The 18,298-nt window shown below is 27.0% G+C and overlaps 3 protein-coding genes and 1 non-coding gene across 9 annotated transcripts; 1 reads left to right on the top strand and 3 right to left on the bottom strand.

Annotated features, from left to right (window-relative positions):
• Positions 1 to 1,883: 1,883 nt before the first annotated feature.
• On the bottom strand, positions 1,884 to 4,550 carry LOC107161615 (RNA-binding protein 8A-like). The gene is made up of 5 exons (XM_015508097.2): positions 4,212 to 4,550; positions 2,500 to 2,646; positions 2,301 to 2,437; positions 2,117 to 2,241; positions 1,884 to 2,051 (listed from the first exon to the last, which is right to left on the bottom strand). Exons 1-5 carry the CDS (start codon positions 4,261 to 4,263, stop codon positions 2,015 to 2,017), a joined length of 498 nt encoding a protein of 165 aa, XP_015363583.1. The 5' UTR covers positions 4,264 to 4,550; the 3' UTR covers positions 1,884 to 2,014.
• A 121-nt stretch (positions 4,551 to 4,671) lies between these two features.
• Positions 4,672 to 10,716, top strand: LOC107161607 (p21-activated protein kinase-interacting protein 1-like). Of its 5 annotated transcripts, XR_016190104.1 has the most exons (7): positions 4,674 to 4,894; positions 4,992 to 5,298; positions 5,426 to 5,546; positions 5,619 to 5,781; positions 5,844 to 6,097; positions 6,172 to 8,264; positions 8,347 to 8,490. XR_016190104.1 is itself a non-coding variant. In XM_015508086.2 (6 exons), exons 1-6 carry the CDS (start codon positions 4,820 to 4,822, stop codon positions 10,672 to 10,674), a joined length of 1,116 nt encoding a protein of 371 aa, XP_015363572.1. In that variant the 5' UTR covers positions 4,672 to 4,819; the 3' UTR covers positions 10,675 to 10,716. The 5 variants fall into 5 exon arrangements, 4 of the variants coding, with proteins under 4 accessions (XP_015363572.1, XP_015363571.1, XP_089074683.1 ...); XM_015508086.2 differs by lacking the exons at positions 6,172 to 8,264; positions 8,347 to 8,490 and adding an exon at positions 10,476 to 10,716 and having other exon boundaries at positions 4,672 to 4,894; positions 4,995 to 5,298; XM_015508085.2 differs by lacking the exons at positions 6,172 to 8,264; positions 8,347 to 8,490 and adding an exon at positions 10,476 to 10,716.
• A 456-nt stretch (positions 10,717 to 11,172) lies between these two features.
• LOC107161634 (zinc finger Y-chromosomal protein-like) lies at positions 11,173 to 16,963 on the bottom strand. 2 transcript variants are annotated; one of them, XM_089218556.1, is made up of 4 exons: positions 16,841 to 16,963; positions 16,599 to 16,650; positions 15,527 to 16,151; positions 11,173 to 13,424 (listed from the first exon to the last, which is right to left on the bottom strand). In XM_089218556.1, the coding sequence occupies exons 3-4, from the start codon at positions 15,841 to 15,843 to the stop codon at positions 12,440 to 12,442; spliced, it is 1,302 nt and encodes a 433-aa protein (XP_089074682.1). In that variant the 5' UTR covers positions 15,844 to 16,151; positions 16,599 to 16,650; positions 16,841 to 16,963; the 3' UTR covers positions 11,173 to 12,439. The 2 variants fall into 2 exon arrangements, with proteins under 2 accessions (XP_089074682.1, XP_015363611.1); XM_015508125.2 differs by lacking the exon at positions 16,841 to 16,963 and having other exon boundaries at positions 16,599 to 16,834.
• Positions 16,964 to 17,321: 358 nt separating this feature from the next.
• On the bottom strand, positions 17,322 to 17,394 carry TRNAF-GAA (transfer RNA phenylalanine (anticodon GAA)). Its single transcript has one exon. It is a non-coding gene; the product is annotated as a tRNA-Phe (tRNA).
• Positions 17,395 to 18,298: the final 904 nt, after the last annotated feature.

Genomic DNA, 18,298 nt, shown 5'->3' with positions numbered 1-18,298 from the left:
AACCGCACACCCTGCCACCCCCCCCCAAATGACGCCACTGGTGTGGAATGGGTGTACCTATTCGTTAACAGGTGGTTTTTCGTTACCGTAAGAAAATACACATAGGCGTGCGCACGGGGAGGGTCATGGACCACCCTGCAAGCCGTACTGTACTTGTTATACTTACACATTTGCGACCTTATAAATTTTTATCATGAAAATTAAATAATAAAATTAAAAATTTCAATGATTGTAATAAAGTTAAATTTAAATACTTTGAAAAATATCTTAAATCTTTAAAATGTTTAAATTATAATTGGTTGGCCCACCTTGCCAAAAAGATCTGCGCATGCCTATGAAAATATATAAATCTAATAATCCCTTGATCGTGGTTACTGGATGTTAATATTTATGGATAATGCATGATGTTATAAGTCTATGACATTATATTATTTTTAGTATTTATACACCTTCGTCCTTCATATTATAAACAATACCCCTATATCTAATCATATAATACTTGAGTATTTTTTGTCGCGCTTACATCAAAAGTATTTGATGCCAGTTAGTGTTGGAAAATTACTTTTTTCTATCCAGCAGACAGTGAATCATTTTTACTGCTTGACAGGTGGAAGTGTTTAAACCACCTGCACAATGGTCGGAAAAGTAACTGTTTATATTGAATTAATCATGTGTCTAAATGAGTTTAGCTGGAGTGGACCGGGCTCTGATGTCATGTTATGTCCTCAGAATTGGTACACAATAACCTATCTGTTATAATATTATTGTTTTTAGTACATATTTTTAGAACCCTTTGGTAGTAGACCAATATGATCTCTATATAAGACTCTATTCAACTAAACTTACAAGTAGGTTTCGGGTTTTAATGCAAAATCTATTACCTTTGGGGAACTGGCAATAATTTTCAATTGCAAAATCCATTTTATGCATCAAAGAATTGAAAACATAGATACTTGTCACTTGTCGAGCATTTCTTCCTTTACTCAATTATCTCGGACAGATTTTACCCCAATCTTATGATATCATACATGATATGATCAACTCTTGGTTAGGTCAAATACTAGACATATTTTTTTGGGAGGGAGCTGTGGTATTTTCTCCAACTGAAATTCCCAATTCAGCCTATATGAGTTAGAAAATTTACATCTGATAGGACATAATAAGCAGACTTTATAAATAATTCCTGGATTTCGGGGGGGGGGGGGGGGGCTGGAGCCCCCTCAGCCACCCCATAAATACGCCACTGCTACTAGACTAACTTTATAGCCAACTTCACAATTTAATATATGTCTTGTTCTTAATATTCTAATACAAAATCGATTCAATAACTTATTAAACAGCTTATTAATAATTTGCGAATTATACCCTCATCGTAACTGAAAATACGGAATATGTATTCAAAATAAATAAAATAATCTTTAAAAATACTAAAAGAAATACAGAAAATAATAATAATAGTAAAAAAAAAAAAATGAGATCAAACAGGGTAAAAATTTAATAAACAGAAAAGTTTAATCTCTGGATTTAGAATTAAAACAAAATTTGATTATTCTTTTATTATATTATATATTATTATATACAGTGTCTCGCAAGGATTTGCCCATTGAGATATCAAATGAAAAAATAGAGATGTCAAAATTTTGGGTTTGTTATAAGACTGACTCACAGGGATAAGAACTACAATCATTTCATTTTTAAATTTATTTTAATGTTTTGGTAAAAAATTTAAAAAATATATTTAAATTTAATTCTAAAAAAATTAAAGATAGCCATTTAATAGTTTATTTTACTTTCATTAATTTCCTGATTTTTAGTATCTTTCTAGTATAGTATAATATATATATTTTAAACTAATTCTTATGAAATATTAACTCAGTAACACATAAATTAAAAAACTTTATTTATTTTTCTATTAATAAGTCATAAAATATTTTTATAGTTTTAAATGTAATACAAAATATAACTTAATTAAGTTGTACATTTTTTTTACATGTCTTGAGTTTCAATTACTTGGTTAATAATTAGTCATTCGGCGTCTTGATTTTTTAATCCTAAAAATAACACATTCATAAAGTAAAATAAATAATATAATGTTATGTTTATTATTAAATAATACCTTTTTGGTCCTTTCACAAAGCACCAATCAACACTAATTTGCTGTCCCAAAATGTCTGTATTATTAAGTCCTTCACGTGCACGAGATGCTTCCTTATAAGACTCATATTCAACTAATGCATAACCCTTAAAAAAATAAAAAAATAATCAATATAACAATAAACTAAATACCTAATAATGATTACTTTTAAAAATCCAGTTCTACGGTCCAAGTTTAAATGTAAATTTTTTATTTTTCCAAACTCAGCAAATTTATCATGTAAATCATCTTCTTGTGCTTCTTCATGTAAAGAAGAAATGAACAAAATCCAACCTTCAACCGCTGTAAAGAAAAAAATAATTATATGAATTATAATTAAAAATGTATGAATATTGTATAATTACATCTTTGTGGTCCAGGGCCCTCCTCATCATTTTGATCGACAGAATCAAATTCCATAGCTTCATCTTTAATATCATCTCTTTTAGACTTCTCATCAAATCCACGTCCTTTCCTTCTTCTGGCTTTATCCTTAAGCTTAGAAACTCCCTCTAAAATTAATGATATTAATTAATTTTTTTTTAGTTTATGAGTACTTTGCTTCAATAATTGCAACAATTTCATTTTATTGCAATTTTTCAATGTTTTTGTTTTTCTCTATAAATATTGATGACAAAATTCTTTACAGGGTTAAAATACCAAAACAATAATACAAAGTTCCACTTCAGTTTTTACCAGACCAATTTTGAAATTCTTAAAAATATAAACATACCTTTTTCATAGAAAATCTTCAAAATCAAGAATGTTTGGAAATTACCATTAAATTTAAAATGTTCAAACTGTTCAATTTTTATAGCTTGAAAATTTAATAAAATGTTGCTTGTAACTAGTTTATGTTGGAATCAAAAGTCTAAAAAATATATGACCAATTTTCTTTTATATATCTATTTTAAGTTCAAATTTTGAAGATAATAGATACTAAAATAAATAACAATTTTTTTTTGAACTCAAAAATATTATAGGGGTGTACTTTAAATGTATAAGTTAAGTATATCATTAAATTGTATACCTATAGAATGGCATTTTCAAACTTAAGTTTTTGGTAAAAATTAATTCAACCTACTGTAATAACTAATCTTGATCAATAAAAGAAATTATTTCAAAAGTAAAATCAGAAATGTGCGTAGTAATAGGTAAAAACTGACAGACCTCTTCGCTCAGAATCGTTTTTCATATACAACAGAGGTATTTAAAAGAAGAAGAAAACTAATATTAATGTAGATTTTGTATAATTGTTATAAATATTATTTTAAATCATTATGGAAACGATATCACGCCACTATTTAAAGTTTAATTTTTAGTACCTAAGTCATTGTTATTATCCCCCATATTGGCCATATTGTATCCGTGTGTTGTTTCAATTTTTTTTATAATAAATTGGGAGCCATAAAAATATTGTAAAAAACTAAAAGAGCCACAGGATGAAAAAATTTCTGGTGCACAATGATACAATAAACTTTTTTTATTTAGTTTTCTTACATATTAAACTCAAAATAAATTTGATTTTTAAGTATAGTAAGAGTATATAAGTTCTAATAGTAAAATATTGTTCTCAATAAATAACTTAACTATTTAAAACTAGTCAATTTTAATAAGACAGTGTCAAATCATAATAAAACACTTCATTATATTAAAAAAATGTTATTATTTTAAAATTGAAAACAACATTAAGTTGTTTATTTATCTAAAGGTTGATGACAATTAAATTTGATATCATAATTATTTAACAGTAATACATGAAAATGCAAGTTAATCAAAAGTAGGAAAACATTTTTGCATATCAAGGTTGTTATAAAATGTATATACATTGTAGATTTACTTAAACAAACTTTAAAGAAGTTTTTTCGTTATCACAATAAATATTTTTCATATTATATAATTTATATGGATAATTTTATCAATTCATAGTTCACAATCTACTTTTTAGTAGGATTAATGTCAATAGTATAATAGGGTGTAATAATAACTCGAGCATACAATATCCATCCATCTTGCATAATATTTTTAAAGTTACTTAGAAGTTAGAGTAAATAATATATAAGCAAAAATATATTACCGTCATCTTCTTCCACGAAATCTTCAGCGTTTAAGTCTAAAACGTCAGCCATTATAACCTGGAACGGCTGGAACTAGTAATACCGAAAGTAATGTTTTGTACTTAGCGAACGATAGGTGACTAACGCTAACCTATTCTAACGTTTTGGATGAATTTGTAAAACTCGAAGAGATTCTGGTTCGGGTAAATAATATGTTAATATGTTCAGAAGTTTCTACATGCGGACGTTCGGTGGATTAATAATCAAGACATGATCGTCGTGATCGACATGATCCAATATCTTAATTCAAAACATCAATAGTTCAATGATTGTCTTGCCAGTAAGTTACCATAATGATTTATTTATATGTATGAAGTTAGCAACAGATACGTACGATGAATAAAGTTGCTTATTTGTTATTTGGCCATGCTGTGATAGTAGTTAATTATTTTATCATGATACCTCACACTATCACAGGACACACTACGCGGTATACACTATACATTAACACATTACAGTATTACACTACACACTACACAGTGAAACGTGGTTTTATTTATGTGTTATGTCTGTTTTTAATTTAATTTTTTTAATATTCTCGTAGTTTATACTTTATAGGTACATAGTTATGGATATTTTTGAAATCATTCTTGGAAGTTATGAATCATATGTGATTGGTGTAAAATGTCGCTTCAAAAGCCAAGTAAATATACCCATCAATCTGCTTTGAGCAGTTACAATTCTATTATATTAGTATGTAATAAAATTTTAATTAAAAATTACTCTGTTTTATAACTTAGCAGACCAAGGAATTAGAACTGGTGCAATCATTCAATGATCATGTTCATCAAGCTAGTATCCGTTCGGTAGCATGTTCATCCAAGTATATGGTATCAAGTAGCACAGACGAGACTATCGAGGTATACAATATGGTCAGGCGATGTCATGTACACACTATACTACAGCACAGTGGCACAGTTACATCTTTATCATTCACACCAGATGAATCACATTTAATTAGTACTAGTGAAGACGGATCAATAGCAATGTTTGAGACTGGTACATGGAAGCTAAAGAAGTTATGGGACAAAGCTCATAAAGGATCAGGTAGGCTGACAATTAAATTCTAAAACTCTACTAGCGTATATCAATTGATTAGCCGATTAGCGACTATTTGATTTTAAATATGTAATTAAAATACATTAACAGGTTTCAATTTTTTAAATTGTTATAGCCGTTTCTTTCCTAGCAGTTCATCCTAGTGGCAAACTAGCATTATCAGTCGGAAAAGATAGAACACTAAGAACTTGGAATTTAGTTAAAGGTAGACCTGCATACACTACCAATCAGTCAAGGTAAGTTCACATATCACAATTCATTTACAGATTATTTTGTTAACAATTGACTTCTTTATTTTTGTTTATTAGTATGAGTGCTTATTACTTTTTTGATAATATTATTTGGTCTCCAGCCGGACAGTATTATGGTCTACCTCTAAATACCAAGCTAATGATTTTCAATGTAGAAACTGCGGGAATTGCTTTTACAATTGAAGACAATCATAAAATACATGGTGCTACGTTTATAACGGTTGGTGACAATTATATTGAATTCATTTGTATGTTACATTAGAATATGATTCTTTGTTGCAGGAAAATTTGGTATGCTATGGCTCAGAAAATGGTTCACTACATTGTTACGATATAATAAATAAAGAAAGCATTTGGGAAATTAAAATTGGAGATACTAGAGTAAAATGTTTAATCAAAATTGATAGTAGACTTGTAACAGCACTAAGTGATGGCCACGTTACAGTATGGGAACTTAATGGCAGTAAAACACCTGTTGAAAGTTGTTCGCTGTTTTTAGACTGTAGAATTACTTGTATTTGTAACAATTCTTTAAAGTAAGTTGTATAAATTAAATTTCATTCATTTACCAATCACATTTTTAAAGTAAAAAATAATTTTAACATTATAGATTCCATTGTTAGACCAATTTAATATGTTACCATAATCTCAGTTCGAGATTTATCCTAAACACAATGCAGTTCAACAAATCTATAGAATCACGGATAGTATCAAATGTTTTTTTCGTGACAAACAATTTTACTCTGGGTTTTTCTTGATATATCTCAAGCTTTTGATCCCTTGTAGCAGACCAGTTTCTATTCAAACTTAATTACTTAAACAGTTTCTCTCTTGGCTATATTTTCAGTTATTATAATAAAATCTTATCTAGTAAAATGGTTATTTTTAGTATGCCAAAAAAAAATTATATTCAACTGTCTAGAATATTGAGGCTGGATTGTCTTGGGTAGTGATTTATTACACACATTTTCTTTATGAAGCTTATGATTTTTCTTTTAAATAGTGATTACATTACACAAAAATTATTGTTAAACATATAAATACACTCTAAAATCGACTGTCTTAAAGTAAATTTAATCTGTAGATTTAAGATAATCATGTTAATGGTGCGTCTTGGTCATTTTCTCGTTTTGCATGTTCAACATCTACTTACAATTCAGTTACATGACTTATAAATACACTTTTATTGCAGCCCTCACTCAGACTCAATTATCAATACTTAAGTAACCTTGAAGAACAATAATAGTTTTCTCCACGTTCATAAATTCTAATGGCTTGATTTTAACTAGTTAAATTGTTCCATAACTACTTAACACGTTGACTGCCATGTGTCGCTGGCAGCCTCAAAAATATTAATCATGGGTATTGGGTACGCCAAGGAAATTTTCTTTATATACTATTGAATTAGAAAAAAAATTAAAATGTTAAAATTATCTTTATTACACTAAAAAAATTGCAATTATTCCCGTTAGCTCATTTTCTAGATTATTATTGTAGCGCTACAAAAAAGTTAATAATATAAATCCAAATTAATTTACGGCAGCCTGTGGCCATATGACTTCCTACGAATGATATGGTGCGGCAGTCGGTAGTCTAAAAATTATCAATACCTAATTATTTTTATACAGCCTGTGAGCTGTGGCAAGTGGCAACATGTCAGTTAACATGTCAAATGAGTTAAATAATACCATAAGGATAGGACTTGTAAACATAAAAAGGAATTAGGTACCATACTACATTAATATTTGCTCTGATAATTAAATCACAGAATATATGAAATATTTCATAATTGAAGGGGTCAATGGATAAAGCCGATAAAGGTGTTAACTGACATTTTTTCAAAAATGCATTTTATTGCATGAATAAAGGTGTTATAATGTTATAAACATTATATCAAAATTTGATATGGTTTTATTTAGTAAAATAAAAAATTGATAAGAGTGTTATAAGAAGAATTAATCATTAGTTGTAGTGGATAAAAGTGGTAGTGTATGTTAACTCCTTAGAACAAAGTGTTATTGGATATTACCGCCTTTATCCATGCTGTTATTGAATTAAATTTCGGTGTTATTTTGTATATGTATTTTTAGACATTATCTGCAAATATTATAACAACTTTTCTTCGTGGATTGTTTTTACTTTAATTATTGTTATTGGTTAATTTTATTATTATCAAATAATAATGTTATTAACAATTTTTGTTTGTTTGATATTGATTATCGCGATCGGTTCGTACGTCGCGTTCGTTTTGATTTATTTTATATTTTTACATTAAAACTGTGGTTTTTGTGTTGTATTTGGTTTGGATTAATTTATCCAATAAAATAGTTATCTTATTGTGTTATGTTTTATTTACTCTACACATTATGAGTTCTCGAGCTAAATTCCTAGTGGATAAAGCACGTGAAATCCAAAATATTACTCCATTAAGCCGAACTAGACCTAAGAACCAAATTAAAAATAATTTGGAAGAAAACCTTTTCAGTGATTCAGGTAAAACATATTTTGTTGTTATACTATTAATTATTATTTATTGATAAATTTACACATATTAACACTAGGTATTGATAAAAATAATTTAATGTTACAAAGAAAATAATTAATAACTTCTAAAATTGTATTTTAAAGATTCTTTTCAAGAATATTCGAGTGATGATGATTACAACCCCAGTTCTGTACAAGCAATATCAGAAACTTCTTCGGGTACAATATATTTTTAATAATTAGTATGTTCTTACTACTACTCATTTTATCATATTTCATGCATTTTTAAATCTTATCATAGGGTATAATGGGTATATTGAAAGTGCCAATATTATATTAGATAGTCCAAAAGAGAATGTAAATGATAATAATTGTTTATCTACTTATGAGTCACTAGCCTCATCAAGGAAATTGTTGTTTAATGGATCAGATTTGAATACATTTAGTAAGTATATAAAATAAAAAAATAAACACTACCTACATATTTTGTTATTATTTTTATTCCTGTTTTTTTTTTCAAAATGTTTTGTTTTGGATACTGATTAGTGATTATATACTTGAAACGAATGAACATCCGTCTGTTGTAAGACAGTTGATTTTTGATTTGAATAGTTCAGGTAAATTTTACAAGATTATTTTGTATGTTCTAGTATCTAAATAGTTTCTAAATAGTCTATTCTATATAACCCAATATTACTTTTATTTTTAGATCCATTAATTAATAATGATGTATTAGAGATAGAGAGATCACAAGCAAACAATGATACCACAAAACTGATTAATTTACTAGGTCCAGACAAAGAGCAGGGATTAATTTATGCAAATTCAAATTTGAATATTGAAGGTAAAAATTATAATACATGCTTATTGTGTACTAATATGACTAATATTTTATTTTGATTATGAATATATATATGTTTGCACCTACTAATATATATTATATATTGCTTATTACATATATAATAATAATTTATTATTATTATTGTGGTTTTTAACATTCAGATATAAATGTCATACCTGAGATCCCACAAGCAAACGGAGACACTGATCAATTTATATTTTTTAAACAAAGACCAATAGTTACCACGAATAAAAATTTTAATTTTAATAATATATGTAAAAATTATATTACATGATTTTTGCATACTAATATATTTTTATTTTAAATATGAATATTTTTGCTGCCAATTCATACCTATTATGTATTTCTTATTAAACATACCTAATAATAATTTATTTTTTTAATATTAAGATGTAAATATCATCCCTGGGACTCCACAAGCAAACAGAGACATAACCCAATGTATATTATATGAATTAAGACCAACTGCTACTGGTATGTGTATAAATTAAAAATATAATAAATTATGATAAATTAGTAATTTTTTTATTGTTTAGATAATATACAGCCCGAAGCTTTCAATAATGTTATTGATGAACCTATTAATGATGTATTACTAGAAAAAAAGGCAAGTAGAAAGAGAACACTTAATCAAAACAATTGGAAAAGAAAAAAAGCAACTATTGAAAGGAAAACAGGCAAACAGTATACAACACAAAAAGGAGTGATTGTTCCAGCAAAGTGTGCTAATGAAGGTCAGCTGTGTATGTCAAAATGTCGCTTAAAGTGTACCACTACAGTAAATTTGGAAAGAAGAAAGCTTCTATTTGAATCTATGAACAATATTTTCTATCATAAGCTTAATTTTATTATATTCTGTTTTTCTAAGTACAAGTATTATTCATAGTAATATTATAAATATTGATTTGGTTAATATTTGATAAAAGTTAATTAATTTTTTTTTTTCATTGGTGTTTCAAGTTCTAAACATAAAAGTTATATTATATTGTTTTTTGATTAATAATGTATTTTATTAAAAATAAATTATAAAAACATTTTCTCCTTATAACTCATTTATTCACAGTACCTATTACATATTTATACCATTATTTTATGGATAAAGGTGTTAAATAAGGTTTTTTAGTTACATGGTGGAAGTACAATATCCAAGTTATAGTATGTTACAGAGGACCCCTAGACCCATATTAATACTCTTATAAGTAATTTCATATATTGAATATCAAAAAAGTTCCATGGCTTACAAATATTTAGTTACAAAAGTTGTGTTTGTGAACAATTTCAAAAATGTTAGTTAACACCTTTATCCATTGAAGGGGTCCTTCAATGAGGATTAGCTTTAAAAATTAGTTATCTCTGGACTTGAGTTTTTGAATTTTTTGAGTAGTATCAAATGTTTGCTTAGTACCCTACTGAATTTATAGGATAGGTTATAAAATAATGTAAGATCCCATAGCCAAATATGTACCTACATGTATAATAATTTTGTTTTCTATACAAATATTGTGAAAACTGGTAAAAATATTAGTCTTTTACTGAATTTTTTTCTAAAACCATTTTAATTTTTACAGAAAATCAAAAATAGTAAAAGACGAGTCTGATGAAGAAGTCGAAGTTAAAAATGATATTATTGTGGGTGTAAATATTCCTGATAAGACACAAAATAATAAAAGAAAATTGGCAACCAATGGTATCAGCAATCAAACAAAAAATAGCATTAAGAAAAAAAAGAGTGTATCAAACAGTTGGAAAGTCAGTGAAAATGTTTAATGTAATACATTTTTTTTTGATATTAAATTAATAAGACAGTAAGTCATTTTTATCATTTATGTACAATTGTCTCTATAACCAGTATAACCTGATCCATGAAATTGAAACTACTGTTTCTGGTTTCATAAATCATTGCCATTATATACCAATATACCATACAATAGGAAATTCTTACTATTAGATTTTTTCTAGATCACAGAGCAGCCAATTATTGCATGCAATTTTTCTATTAATTATAAATAATATGATCTTTTAGACTACAAATGATAACCATTTATAAAATAAAATAAAATATTAGATTTCAAAATACAAAACAAAACATATCTTTAGAATGAGATTTTTTAAAAATCTTTTTTATTGACTATTACATATTTAGAGCGTTGGAGAAAACCCAGTTCTAAATTTGAAGCTTATACGTTTTTAAGAAATAGCAATGAGTGATTGTATTATTTTTCTTAAAATTATTTAAGATCAAGAGCAAAATAATACACACAAAAATTGATTTTCAAGATTTTTTTTTAATTCAAAACAAAAATAAGATATTCAAACAACATAATTTCCCACAAAACTATAATATATGATACATAGCATAGTTTGCACAATTTTGGTAACCCTAAGATTAAATTTCAGTTAACAATAACCCAGGTTATTTATAATTAATTCACTAGTTTTCACACACTAAAATACAACTTTAAATTGATATAGTTATAATTTATAAAATAATAAAGTATATTTAAAAAAAAAACAAATATAATCCGTAAAAAAATGAACACAACAAAAATTAATTTTTAGCTAAAAATAACAAATATAAGACACATAAATAATATATTAAATATTTCCATTATAGTTAATGTCTATGAAATTTAGAATATTCTATACTTTGATTAACATACATCGTATACCTATAAAAAGACAGTTGTTTATTGATGCTAAGGGATTACGAATAATTGATTTTTAAATATTTGAAATCGAAATCAAGTATTTTATTGATGGGGGAGGGGGGGAAATAATAATTTGAAACGTCAACAAATTTAAATTAATGTAAAATGTATGAATAGATTGTTATGATAAAGTAGCGGTTCTCACCATTCTTCTGGTGTGACTAGAATGTTATTCTTTGGTAATCCGCTTAAGTCTTTAGTTTTCAAAAAAATTAAAATTAAATTAAAAATGAACTAACTTCTAAACTTTGGCATCCAAGTTGTTAGCATAACACCTAAAAACAATTCATTTTGGTTTGAATAAATAATAAATTTAACTATATGTCAGAAATCAAACTACACATGATAATAAATTAGTTACAGCGAAAAGCAAGGGGAAGTGTACATTATTATAGTATTACCATCTGTGAAAACCAACACCAATATAATATTAATAAGTTAATATTTCCATTACCTATTGAAAAAGCTTAATAAACCATAAGTTCTACTGACTCTACTCTTGTCTCTTATAAATTGTTTTATAATACAATTAACATTCCTCAATTTGAACATATATTACAATATTAAGAATTATTTAAAATTTAGTACTCAAATTGACCGCCACCAGTTTTGAGCTATAAATAGAGCATTGCAAGATAGTTGTGGAAGAACGAGTAGCTTATAAATTATACTATGCCATCTGATTCATTTATAATTGATCAGGTAAATTTTGGCCATTTTAAGGTTTATCATGTAACTTTTTAATGATACCAGATAATGGCCAAAATTTTTCTTAATCTATAGAAAAGCTAACAAGTTATTGGTTTGTTATTTATACATTTAAGTCATGACGTTAGTTCCTCTAAAATTTCTTCAGTTGTACGTCGTTCACTTTTGAACCGATCCATATACATTTTTGGGACAGTCCAGTCTAATAATATTTCAATATTTTTTTTCAACAAATCATTTTCACTTTGACCATTACCTCGATAAGGACTTCGGCCAGAATTTTCAATAGAATCACATAATACCAAATCAATAAGTCTTTTTCCAAACCCTAATGCATTTAAGCGTTCAGTGGTTGATATGCGTATTAGTAAAACTGCTAATAACATCCGCATTCGGTCCAATGCCATACCAGGAGGAATAAATTCTTTTGTTTCTTGTTTGGGTGAACATGTTTCTTCATGGGTTATTATTTGAGTTTTTGTTTTGAAATATGAATTACACTTAACACACAAGTATGGTTTGTCTGTTTTGTGTATAGTTAACATATGTTTTTTTAAATGTGGTAGTTGTGTAAAAGCCGTATTGGTACAAACAAGACATTTAAATGGTTTTTCTCCAGTATGACGTCTTACATGCATTTTCATAGCAGTTGAATGTGCAAAAGATACTTTACATACTGGACAGGGATAAGGTTTTTCTCCACTATGTCTCCTCTCGTGTACTGTCAGTTGAGAACGTTGTACAAAACGAGCATCACAACTTTTACATTCATAAGGTTTTTCATGACGATGTGTCCTCAAATGTTGTATCATATGTCCTTTAAATTGTTTATGGCAAATTTTACATGTAAATGCTCTGATGTTATTATGATAGCTAGATAGATGTTTAGTTAGACCGTCCCTACGTAAAAATGCTTTTCCACACACTTCACATACATAATCATTTTGTCCCATATGCCGTTTCATATGGCCACGAAGAACTGAACGACAAGCAAATAATTGATGACATATTGCACATTCTAGTGTATATTGTTTGTTATGAGAACGCGCATGTTGCCATAGTTGACTGGCTCGTGTGAAGGATTTTAAGCATTTGTCGCATCTAAAAAATGTACAGAAATTTCTCAAGAAATGCTAAATGAAGTGATAATAATAATAATACATAATTATTAATTAGAAGAAATAACAACTTCTAAATGAAAAACTAAATACAAATATTTGTCTGCCTAGTAGTAGGTAGTTATACTAACATCAAATGATTTAACTAATATTATAAAAATAAAAGTATCTTTATCCCAATGGCCAAGTTGCAGAGGGTTATTTCTTTAATAAAAAAAAAAAAAAAGTGTTACCATAAATACATAAAAATTATATGTATTTATTTTCCATTTAATATTATAGTCGAACTTGGTTAACTCAATTTTTTTCCCAGCATCTAGAATTTCCTGTTATTTTATTATCTTTGCATAACTCAAATTTTGAAACCAGTTGTTTCAATCAGTGGCGGGCTTAAGGCATTAGCCCCTCCTCCCTTCGGGAATAAGCAATTTATTTTTCTAAGACGAGTATTATGATACAACTATCAATAATTTTTATAAAATATCTTCATTGAAGAATATGGTCTCAACAGATAATATCATTATTATCATTAGATGATTTTCAAAAGTTAAAAAAGAAACTTGGAATTAATAATGTAATATAAATATTTTTAATTAACAGTTCATCTTTGTTATTACTTTAATGAATGGTTTCAGATGAAAATTGATAGCAATATAAGTATTTAAAATCTGTTGTTATTGTGAAACAAATACATAATGATAATAAAAAAATGATTTAAAATTAGTAAAAACATATTATGTTAATTAAAATTGTAAATAGACTTAAAATACAACTATGTAAATTCTTGATCCTCCATTAGCATTAGCCCCCTTCCCTTGGTGTGTGTTAAAACCAGCCATTACTTTAAAATTCGGGTTAATTAAGTCTGATGGTATAAAATTAACACTTGTATATAAAAAGCATCATCATAGCACAATAAATAATAATAATTATCTGTTTCAAAATTTTTATATTCAACTACAGACTTCTATACTAGTATAGAAATCTTGTGTATTCAGAAAGCTTAGATTAAGATAATTTTGGGCCAGTGTTAAATAATAATGTATCCATCATCCATGTATTATAGCCAATTTATAGGAAACATACTACATACCAGGCCAAGGGCCTACTTCTGTTTCTCCATCTATTGTCCATGGCATCCCCCCCTTCAATCTAAGCTTAATTGGCAGTACCTACCGTTATATAGTAAGTATAAGTATAGTTCTGCAAAATGTATATTTTAGGTTACTAAAATAGTTAAAATTCTTTTGTACTGAATACAAAAAAAAAAAAAAAAAACTACACAATAAACTAAAACATTAAGTAGAATAGGAAATATTTCATTTTATAACAGTTTTTTTGATAAAAATGATTAAAGAATATAGATTCTAGCGAATGACAGTAAAAGTAAAATATTATATAAATAAGTATATATATATATAGATAAGGTTGAACTATATTTTTATACACAATTATAATGCTAATTAAATTAGTTATAAGTAGGCAGGCACGGACTGGTAAAAAAGGGCACGGGATGCTAGATGCAAGGGCAAATATCAAGAATATTAGGGGCAAATTTAAAATATGTAGATTATATATAAAATATTGAAAGTATGTAAAAATCGTGAATAAGTACCAAGTTACAACAAATATTCAAACAAAATTGTACAATATTAGATTAAAAACAAATTAGATCAAATATATTTTAGGTAAAGGGATGCTGTAGCATTCCAGAATTCCAGTCAGTCCGCGCCTGTAAGTAGGCACCATTATAAAACTACTTTATAAGAAGAAAATAGCAATTATTTTCTGGAAAAAAATACATATATTTGGTTGATTAATTTTAATGTTGAAAACCCGTCACCAATATTTTCTTAAAAACTAAAGCCAATTTACAAATAGTAATATTTGTAATATGTTCGCTAAATTACTACCATTTTATAATTAAATTAATTAATTTGAATGCTGTTCGTGTTTTTTATAACTAAGAAATACATTTTATATGAAAATAATGATATCTAGTTGAAAAAGAAAACAAGTATTTTAAATAAAATATATCCTGTTTTTTTTCTACAAAAATAACTGGCAATAAAAAGAAAAAAATACCTGTGAGGATAATATCCAGTATGAATTCGCACATGTTCAATAAGCCGTTCCTTGATTGGAAACTTTTTATCACAATGACCACAAGTAAAATCTTCTTCTCGACCACAATTGTGAATGCACATCTTATGGTTTTTTAGAGTATTCTGGTGTGTAAATCTATTTCCACATAAATCACACTCATATGGCCGTTCACCAGTATGGACCCTGTAGTGCTTTTTCAATACATTGGGAAATGGGAAAATCTTATAACAATACTTGCATTGATGTTGTCTAGGGCTTTTCCTAACTACAGTTTTGTTTTTCTTAACAACCCCCATAATTAATATTGCGTTGATGCAGTGTTTAGCTGTTAAAAGTGTTATTCATGCTCGTTTATCGCTAATATAAGTAAGATAAATTTTATAATAGTAAAATTAATTATATTTAACTTATTTTCATTTTATAGCTTAGAAAAATAAGTTTCCCCAACACCGAAAGAGAAGCATTGAACTAGTTGTGGTAAAGTTCATAAAATATCAAAATATGAAGCCGTACATTGTTGTGTGTCCATAATAGTTCTTGAGTATCGCTCATAATTTTGATTCAAGACTAGATTCAACTCTTATTTTATCTGATCTGAAATTATCTTAAAACAAAATAATAAAAAATGTAGTTGGATATAAATTATAATGTAGGAAGTAGGTGTACACATGTACACATAAATTTAAATATTTTATGAATTAGGTGGTTATATTAAAATAATAAATATTTTTAAGGGAAAAATTAAATTAGCTAGTTGTAATTAGGAATAAATTGTAAATAATAGTTGAAATGAAATTAGTCAGTCTTGATTAAAAATTCAAGTATCACAAAAGCTTTTTTGATGAATGACAATATTTACAAACACTAATATATACTTAATATGGAAAGTAAGTGCTTAAAAAAGATACATGGACAGGATGGTTTGATTGAATAAGAGGGTGTTCATTAACACTAATTAAACACAAAAAAAGCTCGTGGGACTAAATCACGATAATTTAAAAATCACAGAATACTGGTGACTTTTTAAATGAAATAATGATAGTTTACTTACTTCAAAAAATACAAAACATAATTATTTGAAACTCTTAACTTGCTGTGTACTACTGTAAAATTAATATAAAATATAGGTTAACTGTATGAAATATTATTATGACGTGTTGAATGTGTTGATAGCTGATACCAAAAAGTAAAATACTAAATAGAACTTGGTAGCAACAATAGAATACATTACAATGGTAATGATTGGTGGTTTTAAGATAAATGTCAATAATAAATACGATAAATATTAAGTACCTATAAATTATAATAATATATTATAACAATTTTTAACTGATAAAATTTTCTTGATACACAAAACACAATTATGAATGATTATAATATCATAGTCAGTACTTTAATCTGTGGTACTAACTTTACTGTTCAATAGCCGCAGTCTGTGCAGTGTGCATACAACAACTTACTTACAACTGCATAGTACAAAATACAAAATGTGTGATAGTAATTTTACATTGTTGCCAAATGTGTTTTATATTGTATGTTTATCGATCAAGTTTAGTACAACATTGTGGACGGTACCAGAGCTCAAATAGTTAAATATTTTAAAAGAAATAAATATTATTCGTTAGGTAGCACTAATCATCTTTTTAGTTTTTTAATCTTTAATTGTATTATATCGCGGGTAAATATTGAAATACTCAAATATGAACAAATATAATTCTATTGAACTAAAAATTTAAGTTCTAATAAATACATTAGAAAAATATGAAAAATATTTTGCCGAAACCAGGGATCGAACCAGGGACCTTTAGATCTTCAGTCTAACGCTCTCCCAACTGAGCTATTTCGGCACGTTGATATGATTCATCGATTTTAGGCCATATTAAAACGCAACATTTATATTTTAATCATTATATTTTTATATTTCATTGTATAGTAGAGGCTAAAATATATTTTTTTCCAAATAAACACAACATAAAACTTGGAGTAAATGTGGGGGCTATGCTACTCTCCCCCTAAAAAGTGTATTTAATCCATACATATAGACATATAGTCAATATCTATTTTTCTTCATTCAAGCCCGTACGCAGGATTTCAAAAATAGGGGGGGGGGTGTTTTTGAAAAAAAAATGAATAAAATAGATATACCAATCAATAATTAGCAAATAGTGAAGATAACACTATATTATATTATGTTATGCAATAACATATTTACATATTGTAAGGTTATTACACATATAATTTTTACAAATAGTGTTATAAAATATTATACATATACTTATTACTTAGGTCTGAGGTAATAGATCAAATTACAATAAAATGATATTGACCTTGAAGACATTACCTATAATCTACAATCATTATGGTCCATTCATTGGAGAAAGAACTGTAAAAAAAGTTACTAGTTATTACAGGCCATTACACACTTTTTAATCTCGTATTGCACACTTGTTATTTCAAACTACACATAATTTTAGTCCCTATTGTAGAGTTACTTAAATAAATAAATAAAAATTTATATTTATCACTCATCATTATTATTAGGTACCTACTGGCTACTACAAATAAATAAACGATTATTACCTATTAGTATACCTATGTACATTGATTATGGAATATTCTATTCTATAATCAATGCTATATATTTTATACAGGCTGATAAAATATGTTTTTTTTAAAAGAGTTAGGTGGGTCTCGATTCAAGATATATATACGTAAATCTTTAATCGTGGTACTAGTGTACTACCTAAATAA

Source organism: Diuraphis noxia, unplaced genomic scaffold (genome assembly GCF_037042655.1).
Source record: "Diuraphis noxia isolate RWA-SAM2 unplaced genomic scaffold, SU_Dnox_SAM2 contig0002, whole genome shotgun sequence".
NCBI lineage: Eukaryota > Metazoa > Arthropoda > Insecta > Hemiptera > Aphididae > Diuraphis > Diuraphis noxia.
The sequence above is the reverse complement of the archived record's forward strand: the minus strand, read 5'-3'. Positions and strand labels throughout refer to the sequence as shown.

Excerpts from the sequence above, each read along its gene's own strand:
- LOC107161615 (XM_015508097.2), bottom strand. The coding sequence starts at position 4,263 with ATGGCTGACGTTTTAGACTTAAACGCTGAAGATTTCGTGGAAGAAGAT. Across the intron at positions 2,647-4,211 it reads TTTCGTGGAAGAAGATGACG|AGGGAGTTTCTAAGCTTAAG; the intron begins GTAATATATTTT and ends CATTAATTTTAG. Across the intron at positions 2,052-2,116 it reads TTTGTGAAAGGACCAAAAAG|GATTAAAAAATCAAGACGCC; the intron begins GTATTATTTAAT and ends TGTTATTTTTAG.
- LOC107161607 (XM_015508085.2), top strand. The coding sequence starts at position 4,820 with ATGGATATTTTTGAAATCATTCTTGGAAGTTATGAATCATATGTGATT. Across the intron at positions 5,547-5,618 it reads TACACTACCAATCAGTCAAG|TATGAGTGCTTATTACTTTT; the intron begins GTAAGTTCACAT and ends TTTGTTTATTAG. Across the intron at positions 5,782-5,843 it reads ATGGTGCTACGTTTATAACG|GAAAATTTGGTATGCTATGG; the intron begins GTTGGTGACAAT and ends TCTTTGTTGCAG.
- LOC107161634 (XM_089218556.1), bottom strand. The coding sequence starts at position 15,843 with ATGGGGGTTGTTAAGAAAAACAAAACTGTAGTTAGGAAAAGCCCTAGA. Across the intron at positions 13,425-15,526 it reads ACTGGATATTATCCTCACAG|ATGCGACAAATGCTTAAAAT; the intron begins GTATTTTTTTCT and ends TACATTTTTTAG.